The sequence below is a fragment of the Eptesicus fuscus genome, chromosome 4 (assembly GCF_027574615.1).
Source record: "Eptesicus fuscus isolate TK198812 chromosome 4, DD_ASM_mEF_20220401, whole genome shotgun sequence".
NCBI classification, from domain to species: Eukaryota; Metazoa; Chordata; class Mammalia; order Chiroptera; family Vespertilionidae; genus Eptesicus; species Eptesicus fuscus.
In genome coordinates this window covers 31,002,558-31,020,012 of record NC_072476.1, presented here as the reverse complement: position 1 = coordinate 31,020,012, position 17,455 = coordinate 31,002,558, and the positions used below count along the sequence as shown (strand labels likewise).

General features: G+C 53.2%; 2 protein-coding genes across 2 annotated transcripts in view; one reads left to right on the top strand and one right to left on the bottom strand.

The window, feature by feature from the left end:
* The first annotated feature begins 6,577 nt into the window (after positions 1–6,577).
* Positions 6,578–8,927, top strand: FZD9 (frizzled class receptor 9). Its single transcript, XM_008141473.3, has one exon. It carries the CDS (start codon positions 6,796–6,798, stop codon positions 8,572–8,574), a length of 1,779 nt encoding a protein of 592 aa, XP_008139695.2. The 5' UTR covers positions 6,578–6,795; the 3' UTR covers positions 8,575–8,927.
* Positions 8,928–13,644: 4,717 nt separating this feature from the next.
* Positions 13,645–17,455, bottom strand: part of BAZ1B (bromodomain adjacent to zinc finger domain 1B) — a 72,958-nt gene continuing 69,147 nt past the window's right edge. The window contains exons 17-19 of the mRNA XM_054714848.1: positions 17,183–17,331; positions 16,113–16,216; positions 13,645–15,807 (exon numbers count right to left, since the gene is read on the bottom strand). Coding sequence (XP_054570823.1) covers positions 15,450–15,807; positions 16,113–16,216; positions 17,183–17,331 — 611 coding nt within the window. The 3' untranslated portion in view covers positions 13,645–15,449. The remainder of the gene's footprint in view (positions 15,808–16,112; positions 16,217–17,182; positions 17,332–17,455) is intronic.

The following is a 17,455-nucleotide window of genomic DNA, read 5'->3' as shown; positions in this document are numbered from 1 at the left end:
AAGCAAGTGGCCCTGTCGGGTGCGATGACCTGAGGCAGAGAATTAAGCAGGGAGGGCACAGGCCTAGAGTCAGGAGGCCTGGGGTTCAGCTCTATCCCTCAGCCTCAGTCTCTTCAGGTAAAATGTCCTGGGTGTGAAAGGGCCTCACAGGACACACGGACCCCAGGACGGACTGTAATCTGAAAGGGCTGATGGGAGAAGGGGAGGTGGTCTGTTCTGTGGAGAGCTGGGAGCCCCTCCCCGGGTGTGGTGGGGCCTGGGGGCAATGTTCACACCTTCTCCGGCTGGCTGAGCGAGGACTAGTCTGGGGTGGCTAAAGGTCATGCCTCCTCCCACCTGACAGGCTTTGTTGGGCTTCGGCCCTCACACCTTGAGAGGCCGGTGTGGCCAAGGTCAGGCTCCAGGGTTGACCTCCAGGGTTGGCTGCAGTGGCGGCGGGGGGGGGGGGGGGGGGGGGGGACACGGGGCAGGAGAATGGCTCAGAACACACTAGGGACCATCCACCTGGAGCCTCCTCAGGTGTGTGTTGCAGGGGGTGGGGGTGGGGGTAGTGGATGGCAGGAGGAGGGTTTGGGGGGATGAGAACCAGCTTGCCCAGAAGGCAGGTGACTTTCCCTGAGAGAAGCCACAGAGGGAGCCCCACGGAGAGCCAGCAGCCTCAGGGAGGGTGGGGTCCCAGGTCTTGGAGGTGAGGCAGCTCTCCAGGCTGCCTGCTTAGGGGGCAGTGTGAGGCCCTCTCTGGGCTGGGCAGGGTGGTGGGAGGGCAGCGGGGCCCACGCTGGGGACTCTTTCCTCCTTGCTCGGCAGCTGAGGTTGTTTTTTCCCCTCGGCCACTGCCGAATTTCCCTTCGAGCTGGATCAATAAGCAGCAGGTCCAACGTCAACGAAACAGGAGCTGGAGCTGCTGCACAAAAGCGGCTTTCAGCAGGGGCAGGCGCCTCTGGGCGTCCTGGCCACAGGGTGGCCACAGCGGCCCTGGCGGGACTGGGGCTGGACACAGATGGGGCTCTCTAGAGGTGGGGTACCCTTTGCCCCCACATACGCAGTCACCATGTCCCTTCCCAGCAGCGCTCCCCCTCCCGCCCCCAAGCCAGCAGCTGCTCTGAAAGGGCCTGCTTAGCTCTGCCCTCCTCCCCCTCTGCTCTTAAAGCACCTCCTTCTCTCAAACGTGTCACTTCTACTGGCCCCAGCCGACCCCCAAAGAGACCACGTAAAACACTCCCTCTCTTAAAACCTTCCCATGCTCCCATTGGCCAAGGGTAAACCCTGGCTCTCCAGCCTCACGAGGGCCCTGGCGGGCTGCTTCCATTCTCTCTCTAATGCGTTCAGTGCTGTTCCTCTGTCCAGAACACTCCTCCCTCTGTTATCTGGCTCCCAGTTGGGTTTAAGAACCTGCTCGTGTGTCACCTTCTGTGAGCCCACCCCCAGGTTCCCTCTCTAATCACAGATGTCAGCTGACACCAGGGTGGTCACTGTTCTATCTGTGACGCCAGCGGACCAGGAGCAGCCAGAGGACAGGTGCCCTGTCTTGTTCATCTTGGGTCCCCAGCACCCAGCCCAGCTCAATTAGTGTGTGCTATTCCCACAATTCCCATAAAATCACACGGACATTCCATTTACTTAAACTAAATGCAAACTAATCTACAGTGACAGCAGTTCAGTGGTCACCTGAGAGGGGGAGGGAGAGTACAAGAAAACTTTTGGGGGGTAAAGAATATATTATTTTTTTTTTTATATCCTGGTGCAATGGCTTGCCTTTAGGCAAGTTGCTTCAACTCTCTCTTTTTTATCTTAATTGTTGAAAGTATTACAGATGTCTCCCATTTCCCCCCATTGACCTCGTGCTTCAACTCTCTTTAAGCCTGTTCCCTCCTCTAAAAATTAGAATAAATAATAATCACCTCATAGGGTGTTTTGAGAATTGAATGAGATTTAAATTAATACTCAATAAATGGTAGTTATTTTTAAGCTCATTTCACCCTATATTGACCAGTTATTACATATACCAGTTATTAACTTTTTAATATACTACTTCCCAGTAAGATATTTGCGTTTTAACTGGAAGATATTCTCTGGATCAATTGTGGTAATAATTTCACAGGTATATCCATATGTTGAAACTCATCAAATTGTATATTTTAAATATGTGCACGTTTATTTTACATCAATAATGTACCTCGATAATGCTATAAAAATTCACATACCCATCAACACAGACTCTATACTATAGAAATAAAAGTACAAGTCCTTTCAGGGGTCGGCAAATGTTTTCTGTAAAGGACCAAATAGTAAATACGTTCAGCTTTGGGGGCCATATTGTCTCTGTGAAAATTACTCAACTCTGTCATCGTAGCTCAAAAGGAACCATAGATTCTAAACCAGTGAGGATGGCTGTGTTTCAATAAAATTTTATTTAATCTGGTGGGCTGGATTTGGCTTGTGGACCAGTTTGCAGAACCCAGTTACAGATACACGTACTCCTGTTTCTGCATGGCTGGTCTAGATCAGAACAAGCCACTTAAATGTCTATCCAAAGGGGATTAGCTAAATAATTCATAATAAATCCTCACTGTGAAGATCAGAGAGACTATTTTTAAAAAATGGTTGGGCCCTGTGTGTGTTGATAAGGAAAGACATTTATGATAGTAATTTAAAAATACTTTTATTATGAAAAATTTTAAATATACAGAAAAAGTTTAACAAAATTTGTAGTGAGAACCTGAATGTCCACCACCTAGATTCTACCATTAACATTTTACTTATTTTTACCATATATTCATCCATTGATTCATGATAGATTATTAGGTGAAAAAATGAGGCATGAAATGTACTATATTAATTCCATTTTAGCACAAATGTTTGTAAAGTCTAGAAAAAAAGTATCAAAAAAGATTCCTGAACTTTTTTTTAAAAAAAATCCTCACCCAAAGATATATGTTTATTGATTTCAGAGGAGAGACATCGATTGGTTGCCTCCCATAGGCTCCCTGGCCTGGGATCAAACCTGCAACCTGTCGATGTATAGGGCAACGCTCCAACCAACCGAGCCACTGGCCAGGATGAGCTGTTTGAGCTCTGTATTGATTAGCTGAGTGCTGGGACTGTATGTAAGAAGAGGAAGAAATGACTGTTATTTCTCTGCTCATCTCTAATGTTGAATTAGCTGTGAAAAGTGTAAAGCCCTAAGGAGAAATTTTTAAAGCACTTCTTTAGTAAAAATGAAACAGTCTAGTCCAGCCCTTGACATTTCCTTAAAGGGAAACTGACTGAGAACCAGGGCTCAAGCTTCAGGGAGGTGGGCTCATTCCCTGAGGCCCACCTGAGGGTCTCACCCAGCCCCGCCCAGTGCACGGGCATGCACACACAGGAATAACCAGGCCCCTGTATGTCCTTGGGTGTACACACACACTTAATTCACCCTTCACGCCCCCGCACACAGCACACACATGTGCCAAAGCCCACCTCTGTCTGCCCAGGCCGCAGTGACTCTCCACACCCCGCCCCTGCCCAGGAGCAGGTGTGTCCATGTACCTGCTGGGTCCTCCATCACCAATAGTGCCCCCTGAGGGGCGTTCCCGGCACCTGGAAGAGATACAGGACTGGCCCTCCTTCAAGTTCCTGTTTATTCACAGACACCTCTGTCCCCAAGAGTCCAATCAACATCCCTTTCCTAATCTCAGGCCCCACTTGTAGTCGGCCTCTTCCAGAAGGATCTATGGCCCCCTCCTCATTACATTCTTTTCATACAACGAACATTGATGAGAGCCTCTTCCAAGCCATGGGACAAGCCACCCAGGAGCTCCCAGGCTTGTGGGGAGACAGGCACAGGCGAGGTGGCTGCCAGGCACAGAGGCGGCACCAGGTGGGGGTTGTCCTGTGAATGGCAGCGGCAGAGCTGAGTTTGGGTGGGAAGGACCAGCAGGTGTCGGTGGAGGTGAGTGGTGGCTACAGTCAGGCAGGATGTGGTAGGAAGGGCCGCAGGAGTGGGGACTTCAGGGAGACTGGAGTGGTGGGAGGGGGACAGAGGTCAGGAAGGTATCCCTTCCCACTTATGCCGGGCAACGTGGCTCACAGCCAAGGGCCCCAGGAAGGGAGGTGTCTCCCCCAGGAAAGGGACTCCATTCCCACCTCGCCTGCCGCTCTGGCCCCCTCTGCCCAGTAGAGCAGAAATGGGGGTGGGCATTGATGGTAATCTCCCTCTTCCCAGTCCCCTCCGGTCCTCCTCATAGTCTCCCTTTCAGCGAGCGCCTGGGGCATTGTTCCGCCTTTGTAAAGAGGGGGATCGAGTGACAAAGCCGGGTGGGTGGGCAGGCGGCCCAAGAGGCCTCTTCTCTCCCAGGCAGCATCTGTATGGGGGAGGGGCTGTTCCATAACCCCTCCCCACCTCTGGCTTTCCCAGGAGCAGCTGTTACCATGGTGACAGGCCTGGCATCCCCTGGCTCCTGGGGCTCCCTTCCCATTACACTGCCAGAGGAAGGGCCCCTGATTCCTCTACAGGGGGGGGGGGGCGAGGGGGAGGTACGGGGGTTAGGGGGGTTGGGGCACAGAAAACCTGGTGGTTCCCAAGCCAGTCCTAACAATGGGAAGCCTCCACCAGTCTGAGCTTCCCAAACTGGCTGCCAGCAAAGGGGACAGCTCTGGAGCCCCCTCCTCCCACCGACACCATAATGTAGGGGCTCAGGAGCCAGGGTCATGCTCCACTATCATCCATGCAACTGTCCCTCCTTAGGGCAAGATACAGAGGAAGATAAAATGTCCCCTTGGTCCTTGAGCAGCTGCGAGTATTGAAGCAGAGGGGGTGAGTGCACAAGTAGGTGGACAGTGGGTGGACAAGGATCCTGGGCCCACAGGGCAGAGCCTCCAGCTCCATCCCGGAGAGGGGGCTGCCCTTGGGACGTGATGCTGGACAGCCAGAGCAGCCGAGAAGGGCCTCTGAGCTGGGGAGATTGGAGGCAAGACAGAGGTGGCACGTTGTTTCCCGGGAGGAGTTGGAATCGCTGGGGGCGGGGGGCGCGGGATTGGCAGGAAATGAAGAGGAAGTTATGCCTTGAAGGGTTTCTGCTGCCATCTCCATGAGCAAGAGCTGTCACCCTGTGTAATGGGAAACTGCCACTGGCATTTTGGCAATGAACCTCTGTTATCCTTGACCAGGGGATCGAAGTCACATCCTTTTTCCAAAGGTACCGCCCTCCTGCACTACCTCCTGGGGAAGTTCAGCATCTGGCAGCAGCGCCTCTCATGGCTCAGGTGAGCCAGGCGGACACTATGCACTGGGCGCAGTGCTGGCTGCATCTCCTTGGATGCCCAGTCTCTCATGTGCCCGTGAAGAACAAGCGGCTGGATGCACGCCTGCAACAGAGTGTCTTTCTTTCCTTCTCTCGTCCTCGTGCTAGCTCAGCTCTTAGAGGGGGTGAGCACTAACTATAGCCACTGCCCTGGCTCCTTCTAGAGCCCCCACCACATGCCAAGCTCTACAGAAGGGTGAGCTGAGTCAGCTGGGTCAGCTGGGCAGGAGCCTTCCTCTGCTGGTGACAGGCAGCCTAATGTAGTGGAAGAGCCTGAATGCCAACCCTGACCCTTGTGAGTTCTATAATCCAGGGCAAATAAGCTTAAGCTTTCTGAGCCTCAATTTCTCATCTGTAAAATGGGCTCAGGGTTCCTTGTAGGACTATGAGAGTTTACAAGGTCACGGTAAGATGCCAGGCATGGGGCTGCGTGGCTTTCCATAGGTCCTCAGTCCGTCTCCTAGCCCTCCTGCAGGTCACTCCCTTAGTCATTCATCCTCTAAGCATCCCTGACCAGCTGCCAGGGTGACTGAACTTGTGCTGAGCACCCATGTTGAATCCGAGTCTGAGTCTTCCAGATCCTCCTAGGGGGTGAGGGCAGATGGGAGGTGGGCAAAGGAGGGGGACAGCAGTCTCACCGTGAGTCCCAAACCAGAGCAGGGCCGCTGGGGTGGTTTGCTGGATGCCCTTGGGTTTCACCCACAGACCTACCCAGGAGCAATGGAGGGTACCTGGCTGAGCAGAAGTGGGAGGACTGAGGTGCTCTGGGACCCTTGGGAGCCCCACAACCCAGCCCCTCAGAAACACCTTCCCAACCTGGGGGTGTGCAAGTGGGTGGGGTGGGCAGTAAGGGGTCTCAGTCTCAGACCTCATTCACTTATTGTCCTCTGTCACCGACAGACTGAGCCATATCCCTAGGGGTGCACGGTTACTGCATTGTGTCCTGCCTCGGTGGTTCCATCTGTACCACAGGAAGGACAGTTCTCCCCATCTCCACGATTCAAGTGAGGCCCACGGAAGCAGGGGGAGTAATAATCCAGTATCATCCTGACGGTGTAGTGAAAGGAAACAACGGAGTGTGAGCTGTGAGCGGGCAGACCATGTCGTACTTCAACCCGTCCCACAGGACCGCACCCCCCACCCCCGGGGTGGCTGCGGGACGCGGCGCCTTTAAAGCCCAGGCGGGGGCGTAACCCGGCGCGTGAAGGACCCGCCTCTGGGCTTGTCCACCCGGCGCCCCACCCCGAGGCTTGTAGCAGCGGCCGTGGGAGGCGGCGCCGGCTCAGGCTCCGCGGCCGCTGGAGTGGCAGCGGCGGTGGCGACTCGGCGCCACTGTCCCTCGGGTGGCTCTCCTGCGCGCTGCCCAGCGCGCCCAGCCGCGCCCGGACACACGCGGGCGGCTCGGCGATGGCCCGCGCTCCGGGACGAGGCGGGCGGGCACGGGGGCGCCGGATGGCGCGGCCCGAGTGAGCCGGGGCCGACCTCCCGCCTCCGGCCGGGGCAGCCCGGGATGGCCGTGCCGCCGTTCCGCCGGGCGCTGCTGCTGTGGCAGCTGCTGGCGGCGGGTGGCGCGGCACTGGAGATCGGCCGCTTCGACCCGGAGCGTGGGCGCGGGCCGCCGCCGTGCCAAGCGGTGGAGATCCCCATGTGCCACGGCATCGGCTACAACCTGACCCGTATGCCCAACCTGCTGGGCCACACGTCGCAGGGCGAAGCCGCCGCCGAGCTAGCCGAGTTTGCGCCGCTCGTGCAGTACGGCTGCCACAGCCACCTGCGCTTCTTCCTGTGCTCGCTCTACGCGCCCATGTGCACCGACCAGGTCTCGACGCCCATCCCTGCCTGCCGGCCCATGTGCGAGCAGGCGCGGCTGCGCTGCGCGCCCATCATGGAGCAGTTCAACTTCGGCTGGCCGGACTCGCTGGACTGCGCCCGGCTGCCCACGCGCAACGACCCCCACGCGCTCTGCATGGAGGCGCCCGAGAACGCCACGGCCGGCCCCGCTGAACCCCACAAGGGCCTGGGCATGCTGCCTGTGGCGCCGCGGCCCGCGCGGCCCCCCGGAGAGGCAGCCCCGGGCCTGGGCGGCGGCGGCGGCACCTGCGAGAATCCGGAGAAGTTCCAGTACATCGAGAAGAGCCGCTCCTGCGCGCCGCGCTGCGGGCCGGGGGTCGAGGTGTTTTGGTCGCGGCGTGACAAGGACTTCGCGCTCGTCTGGATGGCCGTGTGGTCTGCCCTGTGCTTCTTCTCCACGGCCTTCACCGTCCTCACCTTCCTGCTGGAGCCTCACCGCTTCCAGTACCCCGAGCGCCCCATCATCTTCCTCTCCATGTGCTACAACGTCTACTCGCTGGCCTTCCTCATCCGCGCGGTGGCCGGCGCCCAGAGCGTGGCCTGTGACCAGGAGGCGGGCGCGCTCTACGTGATCCAGGAGGGCCTGGAGAACACGGGCTGCACCCTCGTCTTCTTGCTGCTCTACTACTTTGGCATGGCCAGCTCGCTGTGGTGGGTTGTGCTGACCCTCACCTGGTTCCTGGCAGCCGGCAAGAAATGGGGCCACGAGGCCATTGAGGCCCACGGCAGCTACTTCCACCTGGCGGCGTGGGGCCTGCCGGCCCTGAAGACCGTCGTGATCCTGACGCTGCGCAAGGTGGCCGGGGACGAGCTGACTGGGCTCTGCTACGTGGCCAGCATGGACGCGGCTGCGCTCACGGGCTTCGTGCTGGTGCCCCTCTCCTGCTACCTGGTGCTGGGCACCAGCTTCCTCCTGACGGGCTTCGTGGCCCTCTTCCACATCCGCAAGATCATGAAGACGGGCGGCACCAACACAGAGAAGCTGGAGAAGCTCATGGTCAAGATAGGGGTCTTCTCCATCCTCTACACAGTGCCCGCCACCTGCGTCATCGTGTGCTACGTCTACGAGCGCCTCAACATGGACTTCTGGCGCCTCCGGGCAACAGAGCAGCTGTGTTCCCCAGCCAGTGTGCCGGGCGGCCGGAGGGACTGCTCGCTGCAGGGGGGCTCCGTGCCCACTGTGGCTGTCTTTATGCTGAAGATCTTCATGTCGCTGGTGGTGGGCATAACCAGCGGTGTCTGGGTCTGGAGCTCCAAGACTTTCCAGACCTGGCAGAGCCTATGTCACCGCAAGATGGCAGCTGGCCGGGCCCGGGCAAAGGCCTGCCGGGCCCCAGGAGGCTATGGCCGTGGCACCCACTGCCACTATAAAGCTCCCACCGTGGTCTTGCACATGACTAAGACGGACCCCTCTCTGGAGAACCCCACACACCTCTAGGTACACAGGCCTACTCAGGGCGGCTGTTGCCCCCTCCTCTACCCAACCCCCCCCCGGGCCCCTGGAGGAGACAGCTGACTAGCAGCTGCCCAGCTGTCAAGGTCAGGCAAGTGAGTGCAAGGGGGCTGAGGACCAGGGCAGGGAGACTCTCCTTCAACCCTCACATGTGAGGACCCCGTGAGGCTCACTCCCCTGTGGCCTAGAGCAGGGGGTGGGCCTGGCTAAGTCCCCACAGTGTCCCGAGGGAGTATGTGGAGAAGGGGCAGAAAGGGGCATGGTCCAGCAGGGAGTTTATTTAATGATGTAATTTATTGTTGAGTTTCTCTGGAAGCTGTGACTGGAATAAACCCCCATGTGGCACCCCTGAGTCCTCTCTGGGCTGGGAAGGTGGGAGGTGGGAGGGTGGGGGCTCTGCAGGAATCTCCTTTGTGAGCAGAGCCAGGGTGGGTCCCTGCCCCTGTTCTCTGGCTCCCCACCAATCAGGAGAATGTCCCCCATGGAACAGCTGTGTTTTGCAAGTCTCAGATTGTGTGTGAGTGTGTGTGTGTGTGTGTGTGTGTGTGTGTGTGTGTGTGTGTGTGTTTCCCTTCTGCCTGTCTTTGCTCCTTTTTGGCAACCTGCTTGCCTATTTCTGAGGCCTGGGTTCCTGCTTCCCAAAGTGAGACTGGGATGCCTGCCTGCTGGGATACTCAGGGACTCCCCCAGGATGACATCCTCATCTCTGGTCCTGGAGAATCTAGCCCAGGCGTCCTCAAACTACAGCCTGTGGGCCACATGCGGGTGTTTTTGCCGTTTTGTTTTTTTACTTCAAAATAAGATATGTGCAATGTGCATAGGAATTTGTTCATAGTTTTTTTTTTAAACTATAGTCCGGCCCTCCAACGGTCTGAGGGACAGTGAACTGGCCCCCTGTTTAAAAAGTTTGAGGACCCCTGATCTAGCCTATTTGGGGGTTGTGTTTAGTAAGTCTTCCTTTTCCCAGACTGCTTTCCTCATTTGTGTAGAAAATGAGGTCATCGGCCTATCTCAAAGGTTCTCAGAGCTTCAGGCCCTGCTCCTACTGCCTCCTGTAGCCCAGCCTGCTGTCTCTTCCCGGGGGCCTGGGGCTGGTGTCTGGCCATCCTTATTGCCTTTGAAGATTATCAGTGCACCCACTTCACTAGTTGGGGCCCTGGGGCTCTCTCTGGGTGGAGTAGAGCAGGGACTAGACTGGTATATGGACATATTGGTAGCAGACATGGACATAGAGATGGGAGCCCGAGTATAGTGGGAATTGGGCCTTTAGCTCCTAAGAAGCTGTGGAAAGATTTGAGGTACGGGAGCAGCAATAAGAAATTGGGCAGGTACAAGGCAGTATGCATGGATGCCAGGGGCTAGGAAAAGGTCCCTGTGTATCTGTATGCCAGGTCCCAGGGACCCCCATCAGCGTGGGATTAGACTACAGGGCCCCATCATGGCCTCAGCTGTGGCCACTGTGACCCTCACCTTGAGCAATGTGAGGGTCTTGGTTACTGTCCCTGGGTGCATGGCACAGTGGCATTCATTGTCGCCGCCAGGAGGCCCCAAGGATCTAGTTCCGCTGCCGGCCTCACTTTGGAGCCAAGGGGAGGCCCAAGGTCAATAGCTTCATTTCAGTGGTAGGGCTCAGCCCCCAAACCCAGGGCCTCTCAGGACAGAGTTCTTGCCCTGCACCAACCGCCCATCTCACAGGACAAGAGAGAAACCAGATGAAAACCAACGACAGCCCCATCAGGAGTTGAGATGGGTTGAGGGCTGTCCCTCATCACACAGAACAGCACTGACCTCTGGGGGAATTCTGCAACCCTTCTGCCTTTTTGCTTCTGTGTTTCTTACATGTGTAATGCCTTCCTCATCTTAATCCTTCCCTCCTCACAGAGCACACAGTAGGTCCCTGTGCCTTCTTTGATCAATGAAGCCAAATGACCATAACACCTTGTAACTCTCCCTGTGAGGGTCCTTGAGACAGGATGGGCTTATTGAAAGTGACAGGGGCCCAAGTTCAGAGTGGGAGGGGCAGTGGCTGCACCAAGCTGGGCTTATAGGCCAGGTCTGCAGGGAGTGAGTGGAGCTGAAGCTGCTTAAAGGCCTGCACAGGACAGGGGCAGCTGGAGTAAAAGGAGAGGATTCCGATGGGAAGAAAAAGGCAAGTGTGAAGGGTGGAGGGAAGAATTACCTTTAAAATGGCACCAGTTCACCCTATTCCTTGCCAGTCATTGGACAAGGGAGGGGGGGGGGGTGGTCCTTGGCTATGTTTCACTCAGCAGAAGCCAGACTGGCTTCCAGAACAACTGGGAGGCGGGTGGGGACTGAGGGGGAGGTGTAGTCAGGACCAGCCCCAAGGGGGCTCTGTCTGCCTTGAGACTGAGATGGTTCACATGGGCCAGTACTTGGGAGGGAGGGAGAATGGACCTTGCCATCCAAGGCTTCTCAGCACTGGAAGACACTATAGAAATGTCCCAGACCCTAGAGGAAAAGAAACATTTATTAAAGACCTTTTACAGAAGTCCTCAATTTGGTCCTCCTCTCCCCACTTTACAGATAGGGGCAAGTGGAGGACTTGGCTCGTTCATCACACAGCCAGGTAGGTGGTGTGCAGTCTCCAGAACTTTTGTGACTTCCACCACCACCACCACATCCCAGGGGAACAGCAGATGTAACCTGGGGTGGTTTTGTCCAGAGAAGCCCCTCCCAAAGCAGGATCTCTCCACACCCCAAGACAAGTAATTCCAGAGCCCCCCAAAATGCCTCAGAAATCAACACCTGCTAGCCCAGCAGGTGGGTTTTCAGAGCACCACAGCACATCAGTGTGCACATATCTATCCAGTCTGAACTTGTGGCTGGGAGAGCCTGAGTTAAGGGAACTTCTTAGGTCAGCAAGGGTGATCTTGATGAGTTCAGATTGACCTGCCTCAGGGTCAGTAGCTGCTATCAGTTCCACCCTGAAAGGGAAAGTTCCAGCATGCCTGAGCAGTCCTGGGTACAAAACGGCCTGAAGGCTCTGGGCAAGAATGGAAGCTGGAACAGGGCAAACCTTTCTACCTCCCCTGTTTTCTCACCCCTGCCAAGGAGACCCCGGTTCCCTGGCAAGTTGGAGACACGCACTGCCCAAGTGGTGGCTTTGGAATCCAGACCCCACCTCACTGCCACCGCCGACTATACCTCCTCCCCCAGAGGCAGGGTTTGAGGAAAAAGAAGTCAGGATGAGGGGAGGCCTTAGTTGGTTCTCAGAAGTAAAGATTCATACCCATCTTCAAGAATGAAAGTTCTTGCCCTGGCTGGTGTGGCTCAGTGTTGGAGCTTTGGCTGGTGCCCCGAAGAGTCCAGGTTTCAATTCTGGGTCAAGAGCATGTACTTGGATTCCCGGTTCCCTCCCTGACCTGGGGCGGAGCACATGTAGGAGGCAACCAGTGATGTGTCTCTCACATTGATGTTTCTCTCTTCCCCCTCCCTTCCACTCTCTGAAAAGCAACAGGAAAAGTATCATGTGAGGATTAACAACAACAGAGGGTAAAAGTTTTCATCCCCATTTATAGTACTCAACCACAATGAGGCGGCTCCCCCAAGGTCACACCCCTGGAGAAGTAGAGAGAAATGGTGCTTCTCGAGGTTGGGCAGGACCAGGATACAGACCCTAGATGAAGTCACATGGTCCCAACAGCACTATCCTAGTGTGGCCTAAGGAACCTACCTGAGGCACAGAACTGCATACACGAGGTGGGAGTCCAACTGTGTGTAGAAAATGCTCATAGGTAACACAGCTCCCTTCTCCAGAGCTTGAGGGCTGATCAAATCCAATTTGACCTTGGGGCAAACTGCTCCCTCCCCTGCAGGACTGAAAATCCCCAAGTGTTCGGTGCAGGCCTGGCTCAAAGTCCACATATTCAACAAGGCCACACAGTCAGTGGCAGAACCCACACCCAGGGCTTGGGTTCCCCCTCAAACTTCTTGCTATTTTACCATATGCCGTCCCTGGTTCAGTTGGTCAAGAATTGGTAGTTCCTTTTCTCAATAAATGGGAGCATGCAGTGGCTCTGCAAAACCTTTGAAATCCATAGGTAAGCTGCCACCTAGCAGTGACCACTTGAATCAACCACTTGGGACTTTATAAAACTTCCAGCATCAAGAAAAAGGTACAAAAAAACCCCCAAAATTGGCTACATGGTAGAAATGTTGAAGCTGAGTACATGAGAATCCATTACATATTTACTCTTTTTTTGTTTGAAATTTTCCTTTTTTTTTTTTTTAATCCTCACTAGAGGATATTTTTTCCATTGCTTTCCAGAGAGTGGAGGGAGGGAGAGAAACATCAATGTGAAATAGACACATCGACTGGTTGCCTCCTACACGTGCCCCGACTGAGGGTGGGGAGCTAGCCCACAACCCAGGTACGTGCCCTTGACCGGGAATCAAACCCACGACCCTTCTGTGCGCAGGCCGATGCTCTAACCACTTAGCAACACTGACCAGGACTCCCAGAAAGTTTTTAAAATGTCAGGAGTTTCCCCAAAATTAATTAAAGAACTACATAAATTTTTATAGTGAAGACTTAAAAAATACTTTCCTCTAATTGTTAGAAATTTCAAATAAAATGTTAGGAGGTTTCGGACAGAGATAAGGCCAGGGAAAACGAAGGTCTTACTTTGTACCCGGGGCATCAGAAATGTCTCCTGGAAGCAAGGAAATGAGAAGCTGGCTGTGACCTGTGGTTAAAAAGGCTAAGTCAGCCCGGCTGGTGTGGCTCAGTGGTTGAGGGTCGACCCATGAACCAGAAGTTGATTCCCAGTCAGGGCACATGCCCAGGGTTGCAGGCTCGATTCCGAGTAGGGGGAGTGCAGGAGGCAGCTGATCAATGATTCTCTCATCATTGATGTTTCCATCCCTCTCTCCCTCTCCCAAATAAATAAAAACATTTAAAAAAAAAAGACTAAGTCAGAGGTCCTCTCAATGCTGAGGAATAACTGGTTCCAAGACTCAGTGGGAAAACAAGAGGACTCAGGACTATATACTATCCACTAGCACCCCCCAAAAAAGTCACCAGCATTGTTTTTTCTTTATAAACACAAGTACATAATGTTTATTTGAAATTCCAATTTATTACAAGTTTACCCCTCCATGGGGCCCTTCCTCCTTAAAGACAATTATAAAACAACAAATTCAGGTATCACTGAAGTGGGAACACAGGATTCTTACTGTTAACAAGAACAGACTGGCTCTAGGTAAGAGGCAGGAGGTGTTGGTGCTGGGATTATGAAATTGTAATGTCAGTGCTAATTCCAAGCCTGTGGAAAGGGGACAGTAAACCTATCCACCAGCCACCGGAGCAAATCCCCAAAGTCCTCGAATGAAGAGGACAGGGGAGAGGCAGGGACCACACCTTGAAGTTTAATACTAAGAGGCTTTATTCCCAAATTCTGTAAGTTGCAATCCCTTGGTGGAATTGTTTTCCCTTCATTTAAATACAGAAGAACCGAGGTGATCCAAATTTTCCAATTCAAAGGTGATAGAAAAAAAAAATTAAACCCTGTTTTGCATTTTTATCAAAATCTTCCATAAAAGGGAAAGAAGACTACCAACTTTTGCCTAAATATAACCACTAGTGCTAGAGTCATTGTGGGAAGGGGCTGCCTAGCTTCTCCTCCCATCTCTCCTCCCACTGAAAGATCCAGGTTCTCAGGGAGTAGAGAAAAGGCATGGGAGGAGGGGGATGAAAATGGGAATGGAGAAGGGAGAAACAGCCACAGGGGCAGGCAGGAGGATGCCCTCCTGCCCCCCGCAGGTCACACTGATTGCTGTGATAAGCCTCCAACCCACTTCTCTGAAGCAGAGAGGATGGGCTGAGGGAGGAGATGGGGCAAAGGAAAGCAAACACATTATCATATAAATTGTACTGTACATGTGCCAAAGCAAGATGACAGAAATATTTTACAAGATGTTTTTTATACAATATCACTGCTAAAACAAGCGATTTTTAATAACTAGAAAAGTCAATTTAAAAAAATTAAACATTTCAATCCTTCCTGCTTTTCTTCTGCTCCCCTAAGAGCTTGTCTGGTATGTGGGTGGGCTGGGCTCCAACACCCCTCTGGCCAGATCCATCAAACTAAAGATTATATGCATTATTATAAGCAGGACTCCAGTCTCTATGTGAAGTGCCTTAGTTTGTTTTTGTTTGTTTTCTGAAGGGTGAGGTGGGGTGGAAGTAGGGAGAGAACTGTCACAATGAAGGGGAAGGGTATTCAGGAATGGCTCTAGGACATGTCCCTTTACTCTGCCAAGATCAACTCAAAAGAGCACAACTGTTTCATGATGCTGGTGAATACAGAATTCTGTATGGCACTCACTAATACCGTCACCTGAGAGGGGGGGGAGAGACAGAGTATGGGCTTAAAGAAACAAGGCTGTATATAAATATAGATTTTTAAAAAGCAACACCACCTCTCTAACTGGCCTGGTTATACTTGATCCTTCTGTGTAATACAGTCATCCCGCCCCTGGAGACCAGAGGGCTTGGCACTATTGTCGTGGCCAAAGTGGAAGGGACCTTGGGTAGGAAAGAAAAGGAATTGGGTTCATACCCTTGGGCTCTTCATGGAAATTCTCAGAAAGGGTAGGTTAAGGTCTACCACCATATTTCTAGGCAGACCAACCAAATATTATGCTCTCCAAATAGCTCTGCTTGATTAAGGTTCTATGGATAGTTTTAGAAAAACAGCACAAGCTTGGGACAACAGGCATTTCAGGACTCCCTGTGATGTCCTCCCTTCCTGTTCTTCTCCATCCCACCCTTCCTTCCCCTGCTCTCACCTCCATTTCCCGAACCTCAGCTCCCTCTCCCTTACCAGGGCCCCACCTCTCTATTTCTTCTGTCTTCGTCCCCTAGACTGTCCAATGGTCTCTGGCTCACTGTCCCCTTCATCTTCAGTAAACTGGTCAGGAAACTTCTTGCGTTTCCTACGGACATAGGGGTGGCCAGGAAGGTGTTTATGCAACAAAGCCACCAGACACTGTTCTGTCTTCACCATGCAGTTTAGCACATGGCTGCCTCGGCAGTTGTAAAGCTCAGCGTTGGTAAACACCTGCTTCATGTCGGTAAGAAACTCCTGCACAGAGCGGTAGCTCCCACAGGAACATTTGTTCTGCATTGTCTGGAAATCCATGGGGTGGGTGATCACATCATAGTAGTCCTCAGCCTCATCTCTGGTCACAGGCTCCCTGTGGAGAAACACCAAATGGAGGTATCAGCACAGCCTTGATACAACGGACAGAAACTTTGCTGTTAAACCATTAGCCACAGAAGGCCCACCCCTGCTGAGATCAGCCAACTGGAGGCACAGAGGTGGTGTGTTCACCTTGCACTAAGAGCTGTCTCTACCAGTTTGGAACACCAATCCCCTGCCACTGAGACATGTCTTGAAAGGAAGGGATCAGATTAGTTCCTAGGGGCTCAAATGAGCACTCCCTCAGCCAGCTGCCAGGTTGGTCTACTCCTCTGTGCTTGAGAGCACAGAGCTCATTACCTGAAGGGCCAGCTGGAGCGGTACTTCACAATCTTGTTGAGGATCTCTTCACACTTCTGCAACTCCAGGCTTTGCCTCCGGGAGCTCCGTTTGGTCTGAAGCACCTGGTGCCAATGGAAGAAGACATTATTACAGGTCCAAGAGAAGGAAAGTGGACAAAACAGAAAATGTATACATCTGCTGTAAAAAAGAGAAAGAGCTCAACCACTTTTTTAAGAGCAGATGGACCTGGGATTATGGTAACAGTGTTGTATATAAGTAAGGAATTGCAGAAAACCAGACTGGTTATGGGCGCCCCTGACAGACAATTCTGTGGGAGTAGGGAGTCTCAGTGAAGAAAGGGAAGAGGTACAATTCCTTTCCTATGTTCTCCCGCTGTAGGCATGTGAGAGCTAAGTGACTAAGAAGAAAAAAAGTGGGGCCTCCTTTCCAGGTAGCCATTAACAGGCTGTGACTCGAAGAAGGAGCCACAGAGTTGAAGAGGTTAGGGCTGGGCAAGTAGGAGGATCTCTCATTGCTCTCTGAGCTCCCAAATGGCTTGCTTTATGCCCCGAGCCCATCCCAACCCCAAATTGATCTGTCAAAATAATCAAGTTTTCAAGGGCCTTTTTTTGTTCTTTAAAGCTCAAGTGAAGTCTAAAGCAAAACCACTAAAATCACAGTGGAGGAGCAGAGGGGAGGGTAATGTCCCTCCCATAACAACTGTCAGCAAAAGACCAGAGAGTAAATGAAGCTCCAACATTGCTGACATTCCCACAATGGAGACCCAGCCCCTCTGAGCCACTGGAGACACATGGATACTATTTTAAAATCCTTAACAAGTTGCAGGCTGCCTGTTAACTAAAGGAGACAATGTTTGCAGGCTACAGCAGGAGAATGCCGGACATAGCTGTTCCTGGAGGGCCTGCTGCCTTGTCTGTCTATAGGCCCTCCCATCAGCCTCCAAATTTAGGGAGGAGGGAGGAGGGAGGAGAGGGGGAGGCTCCCACCTGTTGCCTGATGAATTCCTAATGCTGGAGTGGGGGATAAGAAGCAGAAACATTAGAGGCAGGATGATAAATAATTCTTACCAGCTCATCAACCTCAGTATCATCTACAGGTGGTGCCTTTGGCTGAGACCTCCTGGTGATAGGATGTGGCTTCTTAGCTGGTCGTCGGCCTGGCCTGGCCACAGGGGGGATGACACCCGGCTTGCCCCGGACAGTCTTTCGAGGTCTCACTGAAATAAAAAATACAGACTGAGAGGAGAACAACTGAGGATGAAGGAAGCATGTTATGGAATGAGGAGATAATCTGGACAAGCAAAGCAATGGCTTCCTTGGGTTACAGAGTGCTCTTTGCTA

What these genes read in the sequence shown, in the direction of transcription:
- FZD9 (XM_008141473.3), top strand. Translation starts at nt 6,796, where the DNA reads ATGGCCGTGCCGCCGTTCCGCCGGGCGCTGCTGCTGTGGCAGCTGCTG.